Source organism: Panicum virgatum, chromosome 9K (genome assembly GCF_016808335.1).
Source record: "Panicum virgatum strain AP13 chromosome 9K, P.virgatum_v5, whole genome shotgun sequence".
NCBI classification, from domain to species: domain Eukaryota; kingdom Viridiplantae; phylum Streptophyta; class Magnoliopsida; order Poales; family Poaceae; genus Panicum; species Panicum virgatum.
This window is the reverse complement of record NC_053144.1, coordinates 38,483,232-38,505,671: the sequence shown is the minus strand read 5'-3', so window position 1 is coordinate 38,505,671 and position 22,440 is coordinate 38,483,232. Positions and strand designations below refer to the sequence as shown.

At 42.0% G+C, this 22,440-nt stretch overlaps 1 protein-coding gene across 5 annotated transcripts in view; it reads right to left on the bottom strand.

Annotated features, from left to right (window-relative positions):
* The window catches only part of LOC120651323 (alcohol dehydrogenase-like 4), a 37,279-nt gene extending 27,870 nt beyond the window's left edge, over positions 1-9,409 (bottom strand). Inside the window, exons 1-10 of one of the 5 annotated variants that reach the window (XM_039928798.1) lie at positions 9,083-9,316; positions 8,801-8,937; positions 8,616-8,665; positions 7,101-7,441; positions 6,039-6,121; positions 5,679-5,754; positions 2,906-2,967; positions 2,713-2,808; positions 2,472-2,633; positions 1,947-2,262 (exon numbers count right to left, since the gene is read on the bottom strand). In XM_039928798.1, coding sequence (XP_039784732.1) covers positions 2,146-2,262; positions 2,472-2,633; positions 2,713-2,808; positions 2,906-2,967; positions 5,679-5,754; positions 6,039-6,121; positions 7,101-7,441; positions 8,616-8,665; positions 8,801-8,937; positions 9,083-9,152 — 1,194 coding nt within the window. In that variant the 5' untranslated portion in view covers positions 9,153-9,316 and the 3' untranslated portion in view covers positions 1,947-2,145. Of the gene's footprint in view, positions 1-1,946; positions 2,263-2,286; positions 2,634-2,712; positions 2,809-2,905; positions 2,968-5,678; positions 5,755-6,038; positions 6,122-7,100; positions 7,442-8,615; positions 8,666-8,800; positions 8,938-9,082 lie in introns of those variants that run through there. The other 4 variants (XM_039928800.1, XM_039928797.1, XM_039928802.1 and 1 more) reach the window with 4 other exon arrangements.
* Between the last annotated feature and the right edge of the window lie 13,031 nt (positions 9,410-22,440).

The window sequence follows — 22,440 nt, the reverse complement described above, 5'->3', positions numbered from 1 at the left end:
TTATATGTGATCTGAATTATAATGTGTGTCTTGTGGGGATGCCTGGAGGGCCCACGGTTCGGGTTATGTGATTAGCGGATTTGTTTCAGTGTTTGACAACAGTCAGTTCAGTCCACCCTATATATATATATATATATATATATATATATATATATATATATATATATATATATATATATATATATATATATATATATATATATATATATTGTAAGCCGCACGGGAAGGGTTGACGACTCATTGTATTCCCTGCGTTGTAACTCTCCTCATTATAGTGAAGATCGCTGGTTGACGCCCATGGTTTTTTCCCTCAAGGGTTTTCCATGTAAAAATCGTGTCTCGTGTTCGATCTCGTTTTTGCATTATTTGCTAACAATATACACTGCTGAATGTTTGGCCATATGTGGCCAAACCATGTTGTGCATCACTTAAGCCGACTCTTTGAGTCGGAAAGAAGAAATGAAATTTACTTTTGAAGTTTTCAAATGTGATCGTATTTTTGATGAGTTATTGCGTTTGGGCCATATTAAGATTTCTCATGTCATACGCTGTTTGAAGAATTAAAGCCGGCGAGCATATTGTAAATTTCATAATTCTCATTCTCATGCGACTAATGATTTTAATATCTTCCCTAGCTAGGTTCAATCGGCCATGAATGTAGGACGATTGATATTTTCTGAGATGAAAGTTGACAAGACACCATTCCCTGTTCACACCAACACATATACCATTGATCTGAACAATGCCAAGGTGCTTATTTGGACTGAACAAGCCAAATGGGCAAAGGACAAAAATGTGGTAATCGTCGAGGCAAGACCTAAGAACATAGATGATAAGGTTCCGGACAGAGAAGTGGTGCTAGAAAGGCCCCAGAAGACAAGGAGCTGATTAAAATTACTGTCAAACCTCGTGTGCCCGGGTGGCAAGAAGGTGCTTTTTCTTTTACGAGTTGGCCTACTATTCAGCACCGACCGGTCAGCCTAAGCGCCCGGAAGTGGGTACTTGGAAGAAAAATGAGCCAAAGTCTTAGGGGAGGTTTACAAATCAGAAACCTACTTTTAGTCAGCTTCTAAACAACTACACAAATGTCGCTCATCAAGATTGACCATTAACAAAGAGATCCCGATCACCTCCACACCGAACTGGTTCTCCTTCTCTGAGGAAGGCCTAACTAGCGCAGAGGTGATGTTGTCACTATTTTCCCGCCCCGAGCGTACGCTACCATGTCATGGGCGCCGCCGGCGTCAAATTCTACAAATCCATTGTGGGAACATGAAGGGGTGTGGATGCAATACTTCCCTATGCCGTATCCGCCACATTTTCAAGGGAAACATTCCAAAACACTAGTGCATGACTGATTTGGCCCACGCCAATCAAGTCAGAGCCAACAGGTTCCACCAGTCAGATCGGTCATGCCAGACCGGTCAGACTGGTTTCAGCAAAAATCAGCTCAATTTCATCCTCCCAAGGAAGAGTATCGCATCAAGCAGAAAGAGGGAGAGGTACGGCCTATGCAGTGGATTCTGGGAAGACCACGGCCAATGATGTTGTAAAAATTGGCGATGTGAATGTGGTTGTTAAAGAAGTTAGCAGAGGACCGATGGTATTTGGCAAATCGGTTAAATCTAATGCTCAGAAGTCTGTGTTGGCTAATGATCACAAGGCCAGCAGCAACAACTCTACAAGCAAGTATCATCAATCTAGGTGGTGTGTGTCAGGGTTGAGTCATTCAAAATAAGAAGATTGCAGTGGCTGCGACGTCAAGAGCAGAGAGGCCGAAAAGCTCAGGAACGAGCATTTCAATAAGTACAGGCCTATGGTTGCTCGAGTAGTAGCCTACTAGGACCATTTTCCTTACACAATGACCCAAAAATATCTTTTTGTGTTACGATATCCACACAAAGTTGGTGCAGGCAACACCCATATCATCCGTGTAGCAGGAGAAGGCCTTCCAACGTCCTTTTTTCGTTGATGAGATATTAGAGATGATAAATATTATGTACTCCTGAACAATTGTCTCAAATCGCGCCCTTTTTTTACAAGAGATAACATTGATGCACATGTGTCCTACGTGTGTTATACAACCCAACATTGGTGAAAAAAGAATCTACATTTATTTTTGTAACATAAACAAGGCTAACTCCATCAGAAATGGAGCACGCTCCTAAGGGACTTGCCTTCCTCCAGAAGCTGGAAGGCTTTGTTGATGTCCGAGAAAGACATGTTGTGTGTTATGAACCCATCAAAGTTTAAGTTCAGCCTCTGTCAAAATAACAAGACATCAAGTTATCATTCAGTCAGGCTTGCTTTTCCACCTCTTTAATTCATCAAAAATGATCTTTTCCTCACAAATGAAAAAATATCATTGTTCCTCTGAGGGAAGATAAACAAAAAAAGGTAAAAAAGAGATGGTAGAAACTAGAAAGTAGAAACGCAATTTTACAGCAGAAGATGTAGTGTGTACGGTGTACCCCATTCATGAACTTGTCGACAAGGTCCGGCAGCTGGGACTTTCCCTTGAAGTCGCCGAAGACGCAGCCGGTGATTCGACGGCCGTCAAAGAGTTCCATTGGGTGCAACGGCATCATCTTGGGTGTCGCATGGATCCCTAGTATCACCGTCAGGCCCCAACCCTGCATACATATCCGGTTACATGTCTTTCAGAGAGAGCTTTTCTTTAGCTAAAAGATAGAGCAAACAAGCACAACATACGTCATGCGTGGACAGGAAGGCCTCTCGCAGCACATCGTTGATCCCGGTACACTCGAAGCTGCAATCGACACCCCCATCCGTCATCTCCCTGATCACCTGCAGCTTCATCAATTCAGTCCAGCTACAACTAACCGATAACAAGGTTGATACAGGTTTTTTGCTGCATATAAAAGAGATAAAAAGGCGTATGTACCTCATGGACTGGCTTGTCACAGGCCTTGGAGTCGATGAAATCAGTGACGCCCATCTCTTTCCCTAAACCCACATTTGAAATTCGTTTGTGAAAAGTTTAGTAGTTCAGCGGCAGACTGAATACCTCTGTTGTAGTGTTTTCATCAAAATTAGCAGTTTATCAAATGAGAAAACTACATTTATTTTCATGGCTAGACTCCTATAACTGCTAATTTCTGCTTGTACCCATTGCAACTAAAGAGAGTTTCCATTTCACGATGGGGTTTACTGAAAACCTTAAAACAGATGTTTCCAAACTGTAAATTTATTTGTCCTTTATGTTTTTTATATGGCAATGTACTGGATGTTGACTAAAATGAAATGCAATGCATGCACAGGACACATGTTTGACTTTAATAAGAATAAAAAATTCGGGAAGGAGGTTGCGACCAATTCTCCTATGCGTTGTTCAAAAGAAAAACATTACAATTTTTATAATACTAATCAAGACACTGTGTACACCGTTTAGCCCAACTTCAAACATAAAGGAGGGTTCACCAAGACAACACTTCAACGAATTTGACAAATTACAATTACATTCTACTAATTGGGAACATACATCAAGTTCGAGATTTCTTGAGTTAGAAACTTACATAATTCGCTATAATCAAAGCAGTGCCAAGGTAAAACGAACTGATGAGGAACTTTAATTTTTCAAAAAAGCTGAAAATATATTTTATTGTGTTCGTTTGCAGAGAAATACATGGAAACTTTTCAACGGGAAAGGCAGTGCATGCATGGTACCCCACACGCCAAGCTGAACAAGTACTACAAAACTGGACAAAGAGGGCTCGTGATTTTCCTCAGTTTCAACAAACCAGGTACTACCTCCCATCATGATAAGTTGACGTTAAAGGCAGGGAAAAGCTTTGCTACAAGAGGTGGTAATTAAGAATAGTATAAATTCACTAGTTGCAAATTATGTGTTGCTTTCTGCTTATTTATTATTGCTTGACATGTTTTTTTAATCAGAAAATACCATTGAAAGCATCTCAACCGATATATGCATGGTAAATTTTGGTGATTAATGACAACCATGAAATTTTGGTAATGCATGGAAATATAAACCAAGGACTTGGACCTGAAGATAAAAACCTCTCTAGTAAGTATCATGTTATAAGGAGATTAAAGACACTTGATTTAGTTCAGATTTTTATATCTTTAAATCTTTTACCATACTATTAAGGGTTCTCATAAGTTAGTAGCTTGATGAAGTAAAGTTTGGCATTAAAATAGTTGCACTTGCTCAAACTTAGTACTAGACAGCTCAAAGAGGTCAAGAAAATACTTGGGAATGAAAAATATCGAAGTTAAAACTCAATGCAAAGTATTTTGGACAAGGGACAGCATGAAAGATAGTATCAGATGAATCCGATACCATCAAATTTACAAGCAGTGGACATTCGGATAATTGCAAATGCAGAAAAGGCTCTAGTACCGGATGAACCGGTACTGGTACTTTGATGACGAGTGTCGGTGCAATTTTCATTCAACTGGCAGTTGATATAGAGCGACAAAGACTTTGGATTTGAATCCACTTTAGTACCGATAATCAGTACCACTTCAAGAAGTAGCGGAGCAAGCACCAGGGCATTTTCACGATAGAGTTTTCTTAGCAAAGCCATTAGTGCCAGTTGAACTGACGCCACAGTAGACTGAGCGCCAGAGCAATGACACTAGCACTCAGGGCTTAAATTTTTTTGTTGGCATATAGTCCAGCATAAAAATTCTAAGTTTCAATAGGATACGTCCTCTTTCCAGATCCATTCTTATAGGATGAAAAGAACTGTTACAGTTTGGTCATACCACCAATAAACTTGCGATACTTTTCCATTTTCTCAGTTTTTTTTCTGTGAATCACAGTATTTTTAATAAAAATTGTCTAAATGCTGAGGTTTTCATGGAACCTCCTTAAGATTTCTTTTTCTTTCATCAAAAATGATTTTTCTGTTTTTTAAGCTTGCTATCCTGGTTATATTAGCAGTAAGATTATCCATGAATGTGCAAGATCTCGTATGCGTACGCATGCAGGTGCAAGTGGAGGGTGTTAAGTAATATTATTTCAGCTGCCACAATTAGCTGAATTCCCTAAAAGTGTACTCCTACCTCAGTAGTAGCCTTACATATAAAAACTCAAAAAGTTCATGGAACTGATTGAGCAATAATTGATTGGCAAACAGTCATATTTCGTTACAGGATGCCAAATGTACCTCTTACAAATCAACAGATCAATGCCGATTGAGACCTATCGTGCGTGCTGTCAACCTCGTGACAATGCTTGAGTTGTTCTGTTCTACTCCTGGTGGAATCACCGGCGAAGTGACACATGCATTCATCCTAGAAATCGACAAGGTATGTTTGCCACAAAAGCATCTTTACAATTTATTAAGCAACTCTGCTCAATTTTATTTTATATATTTTGCTTTGCCTTGGAAGCAGAATGCTTTTATTTTGCTTTCAATTGGTGTGACAGGTTAGGGCTCCAAATTTTGTTTACATGATTCCTCTTCTATCAATTCCACAACCAAATAAAAAAAAAGAACAATCATATATATGCGCATGTTAAATCTAAACCATGTCAATTACAGTGCGCTTTTGACTTGAACGAAGTGTCAAGATCTGCTTACGTGATGAAAAGACATTTTGTTTTGTAATTGGACGACGATTTGAAAATGGCTCAACAAGCATACAACACACACAGAGAGAGAAGGGAAAAGATAGGGCTAAGAACACACCTTTGGTGAACTTTTCGGAGTTTATGTCAATACCGATTATCCGAGCCGCCCCACGTAGTCTGGCACCCTCAGCAACCTAGTAAATAATTATTTAACACCTTTTCTAGTAAGCTATAGCTATACGTATATACCCTTTTAAAGTTGGGAATATATCAGGTACAAACCAACCTATCTATGGAAAAGTGTGATTATCTAATTCAAGGGTGGGTGGTTAATTGTAAAATTACCCCTCTCCCTCATGCCCCTTGGATGTTGATCCGGTGGTTCAGATTGAAGTTTGCATAGTTTCCACGGAGAAGTTGGTTTGCACCTGATATATTCCCACTTAAAGTTTAGACGAAATATTTAAATTTTACTGACCGCGAGACCAACAGCTCCAAGCCCGAATACGGCAACGGTGGACCCCGTGTTAATGTTTGCAGTGTTCCATGCAGCCCCTACACCTGATGTCAAAGAAAGATACATCACAATTCACACAGTTATTTGAATGATCAGTATTGAATGAAGTTTCAGGGAAAAGGCAGACAATCAGGTAAATGCATGGAGCACTAAATGCAGTTAAAAATTATTAATTACACAGTCTAACTAATTAGCACGAGATGAATATTTTAAGTCTAATTAGTCTATGAATGGATATTATTTGTCAAGTAACAACGAAATATGCTACAGTACCAAAACTAATAATTTTTCACCAATTAAACAAGGCCTAAGAAAGAGGGGAACACGAACAGCTGCTAGCACATGGGGGTCTTCGCAGACATGTGGTACGAGAATGGTCAGTTCACATGGGAAAAAAAATCCTGCAGCATTCCTATTTTACCAAAAAAAATGAAGATAAACCCATGAATGTGGCACTGAAGTCTCTGTCTCTAACTACAAGAAACCGAGAGACAATGACCGGATGAACCATCACAATTACGTACAGTTTCTTCCCAATGAAGTGACAGGCAAAACTAGTCTAGTAAGGTCTTCCTTTTCTCTCTCTATTGAAAGTCTGAGTTGTGAAATTATATCCCGGGTACAAAAAATATATTTATAGATCTTACGCAACCGAGTGTTGATAAAGGATAACCTACGTAACTAGTGGTATAAAAAGTCTGGTTATAGACTTATAGTTGCTTCCAAAAGTCCATAGAGATGTATCAATTGTTATTTTTTGGGACCAAAATGTGTACGATTGGTTGTCAATGTTCAACCTATGCTATGAAACGAAGGTACAGAGACTCTGAACACAGCCTTCCCATGACTATTGACACAAAGGCTGGGCACATGCCTTGGTTCAGAAACATCAGAGAGAGTTGGCCTGGCACAGAGATCGCCAGGATGTCCCATATGATTGACCATCCAGTGCAAGCTCCCAATGAAGTCCCAACCAAACAGAAACATCTAACAACTGAGCACAGGAAGATGCAGGTTCTTTACCTGTGGAGATGCCGCAGCTGAGCAGGCACATCTTGTCCAGCGGGGCCTTCGGGTGGACCTTGACGGCGCAGGCCGCGTCCAGCACGGTGTACTCGGCGAAGGTGGAGGTGTTGAGGAAGTGGTACACCGGCCGGCGCTCGCCGGTCCCGTCCACGACGGAGAACCTCGTGCCGCCGTCGGAGGCCATGGTGCTCTTGAAAGGGTTGACGCGGTAGGTCCCGCACAGGTTTGTCTTGTCGGACTCGCAGTAGGCGCACGCCCCGCACTCGCCGTTGAAGATGGGGACCACATGGTCGCCGGCGGCGAGATCCTCCACTCCCTCGCCCACGCTCTCCACCACTCTGGGCACAAGTTCCATACGTGTCGCCGTCAGAGGGCACGTCACGAAGATGTCGTTTTCAGTTGCACACAAGTGGATCATCAACGGATTGTTGCTAGCACCATCTGTACTGCGTGTCGTCACTTGTATATATGCTGTGATCTCCACTGAATTATTGGCTCCAACCAAAAATTATAGTAGTAGATGGTGCCATGCATCCTTATAATTTTTCAAACAAACTTTTCAAATCCGATTCATCTCTAAAAGATGTTTTGTTTTCTGTTCCTTGACTAATTAAGCATCAGTACATCAGTGCGTGCATTGCCAACAAGATTTGTCGGCCAATTAAAGCCAAAGCAGATCGCTGCATGAAAGCAAGGCATGTGAGCACTTATATTATATTAGTTGCCAACAAACAGGTTCTTTTCGTCTCCATCTGCGCGCGAACGCCTAATATAATTAGTTGGAAACAAATTAAGTTTGGTGTATACGCAAGCAGCCCATGGTTGGCCTAACAGTACCCTTGCATGCATCCAGGCTATCATGGGAAAAAAGATCTCTCCTGTCGCCAAGATGCAAATTTCCAGACTGTAGAATGCTAGGTACACTACACGTTTCGAAGTTGGGCATGCTGGCGCTGATCGATCACCGTTTGACCAGGAACTCTCTGCCTAGAATGTCAACATACGGTTCATCGCACTTTACAGAAAAGCTCGAACTATATTTCGAAATAAATTCTAGACAAAGTTTACCTTGAAGACCCGCAACCTCATATTTCAACTTGAAAAGCTGAAAATGACCCAAATATAATAATCTCGATGATTTGCCGGTTCAGTCTTCAAAGATGCTTATAGGGATAGCGTTTGCGTACGTGTATTCATAGGGGTGTGAGTATGCGTGTGTTATGAGTGTCTGAGTTGTACTGTGTAATCTCAAAAAAAAAAGCTCGATCACACTGAGTATACACATCAGGTAGTAGAAAGGCACTAGATGTATGCCTTATATAAAAAATAAATTCGAATCATGTTTATTTAGGCTAACTCCCAAAGCAAGTTGTGTTAAAGATGCATGAGAGAAGTTTTTTTTAAGGATACCATGAGAGAAGTTAAGGATAAGTAAACATGGAAAGAGATTGAGACTTGAGAGAGAGGGGAGGGGAGGGAGCGAAGGGGGACGAATTGATGAATAATACTCACCCGGCTGCCTCATGGCCGAGGATCCGGGGAAACTTGCTCTGCAGCTCGTTCTATGACGTCCATTTATGCAGCATCAATCGCAGCCCATCCACATGGCCGGCGGCACAAACAAAGACGTAGAGATTAGTCAAGGGATCAAGTAAAGAATCATGCCACCGACAAGTCGAGGCAGACATCATGCACACCTCTCCTTTCAAGAAGCTGAGGTCGGTGTGGCAGATGGAGGTGAAGAGCAGCTTGACACGCACCTCCAGGCGCCCCGGCGGCGCCACCTCCACCTCCTCCATCGTCAGCGGCTCACTGGGGCCCCATGCCACCGCAGCTGCACGCAACAAACACGGTCAGCAGCGCGTGTGTTCATGGCCGATGATCGAGCCGGTGCGGAATTAAGAGCAGGGAGAAGAAAGAAGGAGGAGGGTGGGAACAAGATAAATCAAGATCGGCCGGCTAGCTGCAGGCAAGGCAACCTTTGCATTTGATGGGCTTTCCCCTGGTGGAAGCGCCGTTCGCCAAGCTGCCGTTGCCGTTGGACGCCATGGCACCTTGGATGGATGCCTTCTTGGTTCTCTCGCTCCCTTGAGGCGGCGAGCGATACAACGAAGGCACAGGCCGGCTGCTTGTTGGAGTGTTTATGTAGCCAGAGGCAAAGGGGCACGGGAAGGAGAATCCTAGCTGCTACTATTACTATCTTTTTCTACTCTTGTCATTTTGTTTTCTTGCGAGATCAAAAAGGGAGCTGGGGCCTTTAATCACCTCATCAGTATCGTGCCTACTAGCTAGTAAAAGGTGCAAATCTGTTTTTTTTTTCAAACATACTCATCGTCATATTGTTTTGACTCATGGTATACGCCTTCATTATTTATGCTAAATGTGTCTATAGACACTCTGCTTGAATCTCGATCCACACAAAACAAAAGGCGCGCCATCCTTTTCGGCCGGGTTTACTTATTAGCAGCTTCCAATAAGCAAGGGATTAATTTACTTTCGGCCAAGGAATTTCCATCGACGAGTAGTAAACGTGGGCCGAGTTTAGCCTCTAAAAGCCGTTGCTCCTGCTTTTCAATCAAAGACGTGCTTGCGTGGAGCCCGCTCGTCAGAGACCTAAGTGCAGGCATGCGCATGTAAATATCATGTCAAACTGTTCTCAGTCTTTGTCATCTTCGCCTACTTGGCCTTCTTCCAGTCGCAGGAAGTGATGTAATGTATATATACGTGTCCTCCCTGAAAAGGTGCAACTTTGCGGGACTCACCTAGTGTCCAGGGATAAAAACTAGATACAGTTAATCCATAATATCTGATTTCACACCCGACATTATAAACATGAAAATAAAAATATCCGCATTCATTTTTAAACATGAACATTCATATTTGAAACATCTATATTGAATTTCCAAATGAAAAATAAAAAGTATCCGCATTGATTTTCAAACATGGATATGGATGGGGAAGAGAGAATTCTCAACCCACGTAGATAATATCGATATCCAAATATAAAAAAGATATCTTATAGCAACACTTTGCTAAATGTGTTGCTATTCAAAAATAGAAGACTAACTAATACTGTTTTTATTCATCTAACTCCATATTTGATTAAATATTAACTCGGTATTTTATTGGATTGTTGATTATTTCATTTTTCAATAATAATATCAGATTGAATAATGTTAACTTGATGCTTGTTTATCTTTGGGTTGCCTATGGAGGTATATTCCCACCAGCCCTTGCATACAACAACACTTGCTAGGTACTGTACTGTTATGGAATAATGAACGAAAAGTACCGTGGAAAATTGTGAGAGATTTGAACACTGATAACACTATTTGTCAAAGCTTCTACCACACATGTAGAGGCTCCTTTAGTACTTTTGCCAAAAATTAACGAAATGTCAAGAATATTGTTAATTGAAATATGTGTAAAAGTGTAAATAATAGCATCTCCACCAAAAAAAGTTTCGTGAAAAACAAGCAGGTAATTTCAGCGAAGAACTTAAACTCAAGACAGACTTCTCAGTACGTACTGGATACTACTTCTACATGTTTCATTTGATTTATTATTCATATGGATACACGATAACTTCTTTTCTTTTAAAATATTTTAGGCAAGAACAGAGCAATAATTTATGCAGGTATTACCAATTGGGAAAAGGGAAGTAAGTGATAAACAACATTTATTAATTTTATTTGTTTCACTAGCAGGAATAATATTTCTATGGCATCGGGAGCTAAGTTGGGCACAAGGTGCTCTAGTTTGAACCCACATATATGTGCACCGGGAGCCCAGTTGAGCACCATGTATATGCTCCACAACTACCCGTGTTAACGTTGTAGATTTAGAACCCAAATAGGTGAATTCTACCTCAGGAACTTAACAATTGCGTTATGCCCAATTGGACCTTAAAATTTGTCCTCTTAATTGGACACTGTACTGCCCAAAGACAAACTTACCTGTTCATCACTGGAACTACTATACTTGCCCAGTTAGCTTAGACATGATACAAATGTCGTAATGCGGAATTTTTTTTTTGAACCAAAACCGTGGGGCAAGAACCCCCCGGCAACAATAAAATTAAATAACGGCAAAAAAGGTCTTACAGAAAAACTAACCAGAGGTTGGGGTAGTAGCAGGAAAGGGACTACAGAGGGGGTATAAAAGGAAGAGAGATTACAACAGACTCAACCATTGTTGAATGGGAGCATGCAGGCTTGGGTTGATTCTAGGGAAGTGAAGCAACACTTCTTTAATAAGGGTAGCTTTCCATCTATGAAGATCTGGTGCAACATTTTCAAACACCACAGCATTCCTCTCTTGCCAGATGCACCAGGCACCTATCATGAAGATCTCCATGAAAAACGGCTGGGTGAAACACCTTTTAGCAGATTTAATTCTTTGATAAATACCCAAGTTTCCATTAAAGTTGATGTTTAGAATGCGCCATCTTTCACGAGCATAAGAGCAGCCAAAGAACAAGTGATCTCTTGTTTCTTCCACATCTAGGAGGCAGACTGGGCATGAATAACCTTCCTCAAGGAATTTCCTTCTTCTTCTTAGCATATTTCTAGTATTGAGCTTGTCTTTCAACAGTAACCAAGAGAAAAACTTAATTTTCGGAACACATTTGGACTTCCAAATCCATTTAAGAGGCTTTGGGGTGATGACTGCAATGAAACTATGCCTGTAAAATTTGGATGCAGAATACCTTCCTCCTCCCTAAATATAACTCCATTCATCATTCGGTTCAGTCTACTCAGACCTCATCTCAAGTGCGGAATCAAGCAGTAGTAGAAATTCATTATGAGCCTGTCGAGTCATGGGCAGATTGAAATTACTGAGAGGGTCATTTGCCTTCAAAAACTTTTGCAGGGAGACAGTGCGGTCCTTGGCAAATGCAAGCAGATTAGGAAACCTCAGACTATTAAGCTGCCCATGTATCATGTCCCACTAGAAGCTGATAGTGTTACCTCTATTAGGCACACACACAGCAATCCCCAAATATTGGTTATGCAGTCTTAGGATATCCTTCCACCAAAAGGAGCCTTTTTCTCTTTTAACATGAGGAGCTCCATGTGTATAATACTTTCCCCAAATGAGCCGAACCCATTGAACATTTGACTTTCTATAAAATTTGTCCAGCTGTTTGATTAATAGAGCTTCATTATGTAGTCTAAGGTTTTTGACACCCAATCCACCTTTGTCTTTTGGTTTCATTGTTGAGTTCCATGCTGCAAGATTATAGCTTTTCCTGTTGTTGTCAGCTCCACGCTAGAGGCAATTCCTTCTATGCTTATCAATGATTTCTATTACTGCTGAAGGAAGCTTTAAAGTGCACATATAGTAGGTAGGAAGAGAGGAAAGTACAGAGTTGACCAACTGCAATCTTCCTGCATAAGACAGAAACCTGGAACTGGCAAACAACCTTCTTTCCACTCTATAGATGAGAGGAGCAAAGTCTTTGACCTGGGGTTTGGTCAGGCCCATTGGCAGGCCTAAGTAGGTGAATGGGAAGGACCCAACCAAACAGCCAAAGGTATTTGCAAGATGAACAGCTTTGTCATGATCCATGTTGATGGGAACAAGACAAGATTTGTGATAGTTGATTTTCAATCCAGTGGAGGTGGTAAATGTCTGAAGGAGCTCTTTAAGGTGCCTTAGCTGTGCTTCACAACCTTTGATCGCTAATATAGTGTCATCTGCATATTGCACAACTGGGAAAGGTACATCTTGGTTCTGAGGAAAGGGTGGAGAAAGGACACCATCTTCATACTCTTTCTTTATCACACACTGTAGCAGATCAACAGCTAAGGCAAAAAGGAGTGGGGATAAAGGGTCACCTTGTATAACTCCTCTCTTACACAAATTCTTTGCCTGCCACCCCATTTAGAAGTACTGATGAAGTGCCAGTAGATAGGATTGCTTCAATCCAATTATTCCTTCTAGCTAGGAAACCTTTAGCTTGCATCATTTCCAAAATAGCTTTGTGCTCAATGAGATCAAAGGCTTTTTCAAAGTTCAGCTTGAGGATGCAAAATTCTCTTTTGGATTGCTGACACTGATGTAGGTATTCAAAAGCCCAGGCTAGACAATCTTGAATAGTTCTACCTTTGATAAAGCCATACTGATTTTTATGGATCACTTTTAGAGCCACAGACTGCAATCTGTTTGCAAGCAACTTTGCTAGAATTTTCAGAGGAGAGCTTACTAAGAAGATAGGCCTATAATCAGAAACATATTCTGGGTTCTCCCTTTTTGGGACAAGAGCAATATAAGAGGAGTTGATGCTTTTTAGATCAGCTATACCAAGATAGAAATCTCGACATAGAGCAAAGAAGTCAGTTCTAATTATGTGCCAAGCTCTTTTAAAGAAAAACCCATTGAAACCATCAGGCCCTGGTGCTCTTTTATTGGATAAATCAAGGATGACACTATTAATATCATCATTAGTAAAAGGAGAACAGAGCTCCTCTAGATCATCATGGCAATAGACAATATTTTGCAGATCAAACTGCATGTCAATAGCAACACTAGTACCAAGTCTCGCTTTGAACTCCTGGTAGAACAAAGCACTTTTTTCTTGATGGTCCAAAATATTGTAGCCACTTGAGTCGGAGACTTGATAGATGACATTTTTCCTATATCTTTCTGTGGCCATTGCATGGAAGAATTTTGTGTTTTCATCCCCAAACTGGACTAATCTTTGAGTGAATCTTTGTTTCCAGTAGTTTCTCTGCATTTCTAAGAGTAAAACAATATGCTTCTTAAGGATAGCTCTGAAATTTAGTTCCTGCAAGTATAGCTCCCTGTATTCCTCTAGCTTGTCAAAGAAAGCTATCACAAGATTACAATTTGCAATGAGCTTGGCAAGATTTGAGAGATTCTTAGCCCAATTTTTTAGAACCCTTCTGAGAAGCTTGAGTTTGGCAGAGATGATATGAGCACTATTTGAAACAGGAACAATGATCTGCCAAGTTTGGATAATTTTGTCCATGCAATCTGGTCTACTGAGCCACCAATTTTCAAACCTGAAGATATTTGATTTTGGGATAGCAGTGCCTATTTGAACCTTACAGGGCAGATGATCTGAGGTGGTTCTTGCAAGAGGAAGAACCATGGAATGTGGAAAACAAGTGGTCCAAGCTGTGGAAGTGAAAAACCAATCTACTTGCTCAAGCAAGAGAACATCTTGCATGTTACTCCAAGTAAAGCTTCTGCCTTTGAGAGGGAGTTCAATTAAGCCCAGATGTCTGATGACATTATTAAAAATAATCATGTCATTGAAGTTTCCACCAGGCCTATTTCTATTTTCCTCAGCTCTATAGAAATTAAAATCACCAATAATCAGACAGAGCCCATAATCTTCAATTGCCAAATCCAGAAGCCATTGCACAAAGTGATTTCGAAGAGGCTGCCTACAAGGGCCATAGACTACCACCAAGAACCATGAATCAGAGTTATGTGTGGAAGTCATTTTCAACTTCAGAGCAAAAGGATTGATTTCCAGAGTAGCACCAGAGAAAATGGAAGAGGTCCAGCAAATTAAGATACACCAGAAGCACCTACTGAGGGGCTGAATTCAAATTTTTATCAAAATGTTTAGGAGCAAAATTCCTGATGAAATGGATATCAAAATCATCCCTCTTTGTTTCCTATAAGCAAAAGATGTTTGCACCACTTTCATCAATTTTATTCCTTACCAAGGACCATTTTCTAGAGTCATTGATCCCTCTAACATTCTAGCACAACACATTCCAGTTACGATGCGAGGCATTCATTGCAGAAATAGGTAAAAAACCAGCACAAGGTCATCAAAAAGCACAGCTTCTTGAGATGAAGCAAAAGATAGTGCAGATAGATAAAGTCGACACACCATAAGTTACCAGAGTACAAAAACATAAAAGGCCCAACAAGTTCACAACAAAAGAAGAAAAAGAGGGGACCATCAATGATATCAAATGCCTTCATCTTCATTAATCTTCCTTCTCTTGCATCAGCACATCCTTTGAGATCTCCGTAGGAGGGACTCCACAAAATTGAGTTCCAAGGTTCACCATGACATCTGCATTGATTGGCTCCACATCACCAATGGATGCATCATTTTCTAGGCTTTCAGTGATGACAGCCTTTTCTAAGTCTGTGACTGTGATGAAAGAAACAGTCTTTTTCTTACTCCTTTTTTTCTTTCTCGGCTCATTCTCAAGCTGAATAAGAGGACTATCAGGGACTCCTCTAATCCTAGAGCTCCTTCTCACCTCATCATCAACCACAGGTGTCTTGGCCCTAGGCCTCCTTTTCCTTTTACCACTTGTTGGAGTTGAGACTTCTGTGCTCAGCTCAAGAATCATGCTAGAGTTACTAGCAGCAAGAGACTCACTAACCTCACCAGCCTGCAATTGTATGTCTTCATTATTTCACATATGTTGATCTTCCTTAGTAGTAGCCAAGCTTGATGGAATCAACTATAATCTAGGAGCTCTTGGGCCTCTAGAGGAGGAGGCTTCAACATTGTTTCCCCAAGAGAGGTTATCCACCGAGGCCAGCGAGGGGTTGAGATCCAATATGTCAGGTACGGAGGATCTGAGTGAAAGTGGTGCTAGAACTTTCAAAGGCAGACTGACTTGTAGAGGAAAACTGATTGGCATCTTTTGACAATACTCAAAGATGTTACCCAAAAGCATTTCAATTGAAGGAGATGGCCCAAAACCACTGTGCAGTCCCTGAAAAAAGGAAAGCTTCCTTATCTGAAAATCACTTTCAAAATTCTGAAGTCCTGGGTTGTTGGAAGCAAGAACTCTACCCTTTGGAGTTGGAAGAGGCAGTTCAAGTGTAACTGGGGGGCCTTGAGCCCGAAGAAAAGCCTGGTAGCCTGAGCTTACAGAAGTGCTGTCCTGTGGAACATCAGGATGCTGCATCATTGCATTGGCCACTGTAGCATTAGCCATCTCCACTACTTCATAAAGCTTATTTTCTCCTACAACAGCACCATCCTGTTCTGGCCACTGCTCCCAATCCTGCTGATCCTGCTCAACATGCTGGTGGTGGGCATTTTCCTGTTCTTGTGGCTCTACCCATCCTTGATCCACATTAGCTTGATGAACTTGATCTAAATCACCCACATCCTCAAAATGACCAGGAAAGTTATCATACTGATTGTTATCATGGGGGTGAGGATTCCCATTGACTGGTATCAGCTCCTCATCAGCAGGCAAGTCGTGATTTAGATTGTTGTCCAAAACATAAACTGGTATAGTCTAGGATGAACCATTTCCACTAAGTGCATTGGCTTCACAAACAAGCACACTTCTAGGCACTCTACTAACCAGAGTAACATTGCATCTGACAAGAACTCTTGATCGACATCTAGCATTGTTGGTCCAGGTAATGATAGTACCAAAGTGCCCAACTATTTGAGAGATAATCTCTCTGGTTTGGAAATCTAAAGGAAAAGCCAGGAACATAACCCAACAAGTTCGGGTAAAAGGACAACTCCTAAGATTGATTCCCCTGTCATGAGCCTGAACAGTGATAAGCCGATCATCAAGTTGAATGGGGCTCAAGTTTATCATGGCCTGCCTAGCTGTGGCAGAGTGAAACTGAACAAGACACAAACCCATGGGCGAAAGGCAGCTAGAACGGATTCTGACACCATGAACGTTCTCAAAGAAATCCACTATCTCATCCACGGAATCATACAACAAGTGCACTAGGGGGTGAGGGATTACTATGACAATGGCAAAATCTTCATGCTGTCGAGGTGGGCTACCGCTGACTACGATCCTTCCTCGAGCTGACCGAGCCCATTCTTCCAAGTGCATTCCTTCAGGGACAAACGGCTCAGGATTCACAGCAAAGTTCGCCATGTCTTGATCACTGTCTTCTTCCTCTGGCAGAGCAGTAGAGTGCGAGGGGTAGGGAGGCGAAGGGTGCAAAGCACAAGCACTGTTATTGGGGTTTTCTCCAATCGAAGGAGGATCCGGGAGAGAGCTACTATGCGAACGCGTCGCTTCCTCTTCTGGGCTGGGCCTACCACCAGTATCCGGCGACAGTTTGACTTCAGCAATGATGGGCTTTTTGGGTCGCCATAGGATCTTGGGCTGACTCTTAGTGAAACACCGTTTGATTTTATGCCCGTAGTTAAAGCAAGCCGCACACCTAATCGCCATCAGGCAATTAATAGCTCTGTGTTTATTGCTAAAGCACATTGTGCAATTTCCCAAGCGCCTAGCCTCTTCAATGATTTGCAATCTCCCTCGAGAACTTCTCCGAGATTCAAAATTTGAAATTGGAGACGAAAAAACCCTCTTGACTGCTGAGAAATCATCACGAGAATAAGAAACTTCAGAGGATTTGTTTTGCTCAGCAAAAGAACTCATCGAATGATCATCCCTCTTTAAGATTCCTTTTAACACGTTACCCAAGTTGCCGCTCTGATCTTGTACAAAATCAAGAGTATGATGAATATCAGACTGAGAAAACAAGTTCATCGAGAAAGAGCCAAAACGGATTGAGCTTAAATCGCTACGCCTCTGACTAGAAGCTTTTGGTGGGCTTTGAACAAGTTTATCAGCAAAACAAACCTTCTTCAAAGATTTTTTCTGAACCTTATGCTCCCTCTTAGAGATAACTTTGATCAATTTCTTTTCTTCTTCAATTTCCCAAAGCCTTTTTTCCAATTCCCAGTGAGGGACACCGTTACTCCAGAGGTGAAAATAAGCATCAAAAGATCGTTCGATGAATCGGCGCAGTTTGTAAACAGCTAAGCCAACACTCTTGCAGGAGACAGTGAATCTGAAGTGATTGTGGCTAAGAAATCGGACATGAAAATCCCAAACAGATCCACCCAGACACGATTGCAAAGAAAGAGCCACTGATTCTTCATTTAACTGAAATAAGTACCTCCTAAAGGTGACAAGCATGATGAAACCATTGTTGGCACTAGTGTCTCTCTCATGCACTCGTCTACCAAAAGATTCCAGGAGCTCCTCTTCAAAATGAAGCCCATGCTCAAAATCCAGGAGGTGCAGTAGATGGGCCGACATCTTTGAGACAAGAGATCAACCAAAAAATCCCAGAGAACCAGCGAGACAGAAAACCGAAGGGAGCAGAAGGACAAGAGAACACAGAGAGAGAACACAGCGATCTGGGGAGAGGCGGACTTAGCAGGAGTCATGGCGACGCAGGGACAGCTTCACCGGCGACCCGATGCAGCCCGTCGTGGTCCCCTTGATGACGACCATGGTGTAATACAGAATTTAGTGGATAGATCTTATACCGCCGCTAGCGGTAGCAGCTATAGAGGCTCCCTAAGTTGATGACACCTGAGTTGTAGAAGAAGTAGGCATTTTTGTCGGTGTCGATGGCGCGGCAGGGTATCTGTAGCGCATCTAGGCCGATAGATGCTATTGGTAAGTTTCGGTGATTTATGACAACCGTATGTGACTAATGTGTGTTTTAAAGGAAAGCTCAATAACTGGATTAGTCTCATATGAAATATGAAAGGAGACCCCTCAATTCGAAACAATCATGCATACCAAGGACTCGATATGAAAGATTAAGGACCTTTCTAGTCTCAAGTGTCACAAGGAGTTGAAGGACACTTGATTTAGTTAGGTTTTATAGTTTCTAGTTCTTGATCGTACTATTAAGAGGGGTTCATGAGTTAGTAGCTTGATCAAACTTGAGTTGGCCTTAGAAATCTTGCACACTCACTCAAAAACAAGCAAAATATGGTCAATAGAAGTCAACACAACTCTTGGAAGAAGAAACAATCAAAGTCACATTCAAATCCAAGTCAAAATAGCTGAAAACAAAGAAAATCAGCAGCACCGGTTGAACTGGTGCCCTAGCATCGGAGCATCCGATGCATGGCGGAAGGACCGATGCCCTGTCGGTCTATCTTCTCTGGATGAAGGCAGAAATCAAGTATAGCACCGGTTGAACCGATGGTCAAAAGATAAGCACCGGTGCAATGGAAGTTCTTTGTTCCAGAGAGCATGTTTTGGTGGACTTCAACTTCTCTTCAGCACCGGTTGAACCGACGCTTCAGAATCAAAGCACCGGTGCATTGGATGTACTTTATTCCAGAACGCTTGTTTGAGTTGATTAGTGAATCCTCTTCAGCACCGGTTGAACCGATGCCCCTACGGAGCATGCACCGGTGCAAATGACGCAAGCGTGGATACTGTGTCAGAACTCCAACGGCTACTAATTGGACACAGAGAGACCGGTTGAACCGATGCCTATACTTTCTATACCTGTCGGTTCTTCCGGTGGTCACGGTTTTTCTGCAGAAAACTTCCAACGGCTATGTGACCTCCTCCACTCTATATAAGGGTACCCCTGGCTCATTTCAGTTGCCTTTTGACACCTTGAAAACCTGAGGCCACCCTTGAGAAGAAGAGAAAGAGCTTTGAGCAAAAGAGAGAAGATCTAGTGCTTTGTTTGTGCTTCAACCTTGAAGATTTCATCCTTTGCAAGTGTAGCAAGTGTGCTTGAGCTAGGGCCAACTGAGTGTAGGTCAAGTGAAGGCTTAGGAGCTTGTTACTCTTGGTGTTTGGCAGCACCTAGACGATCTTGGTGATAGAAGTGTTTCTCGCGGAGCTTGCCAAGGATTGTGGGAGCCCGGAGAAGAAGATTGTACGTGGCTTGAGCTCCACCACGCCGGGATGGTGAACGGAGACTCTTAGTGAGCACCCAAGTCTCGGTGACATGGGAGGTGACAAGACTCTTAGTGAGTGTCACAACGTGGATTAGGGGTGTGTGCCAACACATCGACACCACGGGAAAAAATCCGGTTGTCTCTTGCACTCTCTTTCTTTTCAAGCACTTACTTTCATGCATTCCTTCATGTGCTTGACCTTAGAGATCATAGCTTAGCTCTACCTTGCTTAGTTTCATATCTTTGTTAGCTTGTGTAGTTTGCTTTGTTTAGCCGGTTGGTGAATTGAGCCTTACTAGCATTGCATAGGTTAAGGTCGTTTTATCTATCTTAGAAATTTGAAAAAGGCCCAATTCACCCCCCTCTTGGTCCATCGATCCTTACAATTGGTATCAGAGCCTCGTTGCTCATTTGGATCATTAGGCTTCACCGCCTAAAGCTATGGCCAAGATGGGAGGTTCGCCGCCTCACTTCGAGGGCAAGAACTTTGCCTATTGGAAAGTTCGTATGGCCGCATACCTTGATGCGATTGCCCCCGAAGTGTGGATGGCAACAAAGACCGGATTCACCGGAACTCCCACCCCGGAGCAATTAAAATGGAACGCTAAGGCTAGAAATGCAATTTTCGAAGCCATTAGTGAGGAAGTCTTTGCTAGAGTAAATGGCATGGACTTAGCAAGTGAGATATGGAAAGAGCTAATTGAAATTCATGAAGGCTCCACAAAAGTCCGTGAACAAAAATATCACTTGTTTAGAGCAAAATATGATTCCTTTAAGATGCTTGCTCATGAAAATTGCAATGATATGTATTTCGCTTGAATGTCATTGTCAAGGACATTAACGCTCTTGAAGTTTCTAAAATTGACAGTGGCTCCATCAACCGCAAAATTCTCATGCTCCTTCCGAAGACCAAGTATAACATTATCAATGCTATGCTTCAAAAGAAGAATCTTGATGCAATGGAAGTGGGAGAGCTTGTGGGCGAAATTCGCGCTCATGAAATGGGTATCCTTGGTATGTCCGAAGAGCCAACAACAAGCAAGTCAATTGCTCTCAAAACCAAGGCCAACAAGCACCGCAAGCTCAAGATGGTCAAGCAAGAATCTAGCTCAAGCAATGAAGAAGAAGATCATCATGAGAGCTCATCCGATGATGAAAAAGATGGAGAACTTGCTCTCATGATGAGAAAGTTCACACGCTTGAGCGACAAGATAAACAAGAAGGGTTACAACTTTGACCCCAAAAGAAGGATGTTCCGGTATAGGGAAGATGTCAAGAACAAAACATGCTACAATTGTGGGGAAAAAGGACACATCTCTACCGATTGCCCCAAGCCGGACAAGAGAAAGAAGGACAACAAAGGCAAACATCGCCATGAATCAAGCGATGATGAAGAGGATGAGAAGAAAAACAAGAACAAGAAGCTTGGGAAGAAGAAGAGCCATGACAAAAAGACCAAGCTCTTCCCAAAGAAGAAAGGGCACACCAAGAGAAGCTTCTTGGTGGAAAAACAATAGTGGGTGACCGATGTCTCATCAAGCGAAGATTCAAGTGATGAAGAAGACATAGTCACCATCGCCCTCACAAATGAAGAACCATCGCTACCTCCACCTCTAATGTGCCTCATGGCCAAAGGTAACTCTAAGGTATGTGAGAGTGAAGATGATAGTGATGATGAGCTTGATCCTAATGAGTTTGCTAACCTCATTAATGAGTATACATCCGTTATCAAGAGGGAAAAGGGCAAAGTCAAGGTTCTTGAGAGCACTCATACCAAGTTAGAGCTTGCCCACTCCGATTTGCTTGGTAAGTACAATGACTTACTCAAAAAGCACAATGAGTCACTTGTACTTGCTAAGCAAGTTGAAGAGAGCCACAAAAAGCTTAAACAAGAGCATAGGGAGTTGGCTCACAAGTATCAAGAACTTGAATTTGCCTATGAAGCAATTGACCCAAGTCTTGAGAACTTTGCTCATAAAACTATTGAGAAGGTCAATGCTTCTACTTCATGTGATGAGCTACTCATTAATGCAAATGCTACTAATGCTTTGCCCGAGCTTGCACCTTCTAGGGAAAAGAAATTGATGGATCAAGTGACAAGCCTCAAGAGTAGTGTGGAGAAGCTCTCAAGAGGAGAATACATCCACAAGGAGATTCTCTTCAACAATGCCCATGACTATGGCAAGAGAGGTCTTGGTTCATTTCCGGAGCCAAACATAGCTACTACTCCTTCTCCGGAGATCAAGATTAGCTTCATCAAGGAAGTTGGTTCATATTGCCAACATTGCCAAGTCACCGGGCACCACACTAGGGAGTGTACTTTGCCATCACGTCCTCTTCCTAATTTACCCAAGAATTACTCATCAATGTTTCAAAATAACCATTTTCTCTTGAGTAAAGTGAAGGGCAAGGTGAAGGCCAAATTCATTGGCAAACTCACTAAGGAGTCAAAGAAGAAGCTCCCCAAGCAACTTTGGGTCCCAAAGGCTCTTGTCACACATGTGCAAGGCCCAAAGCTTGTTTGGGTTCCTAAAACTCAAAAGTGATTCTCATGTGTGTAGGTGAACTACAAAGCCGGTGGAAAACATTGGGTACTTGATAGCTGTTGCTCTCAACACATGACCGGCAATGATAGCATGTTCACCTCTCTTGAAGACCCCGGTGATCATGAACATG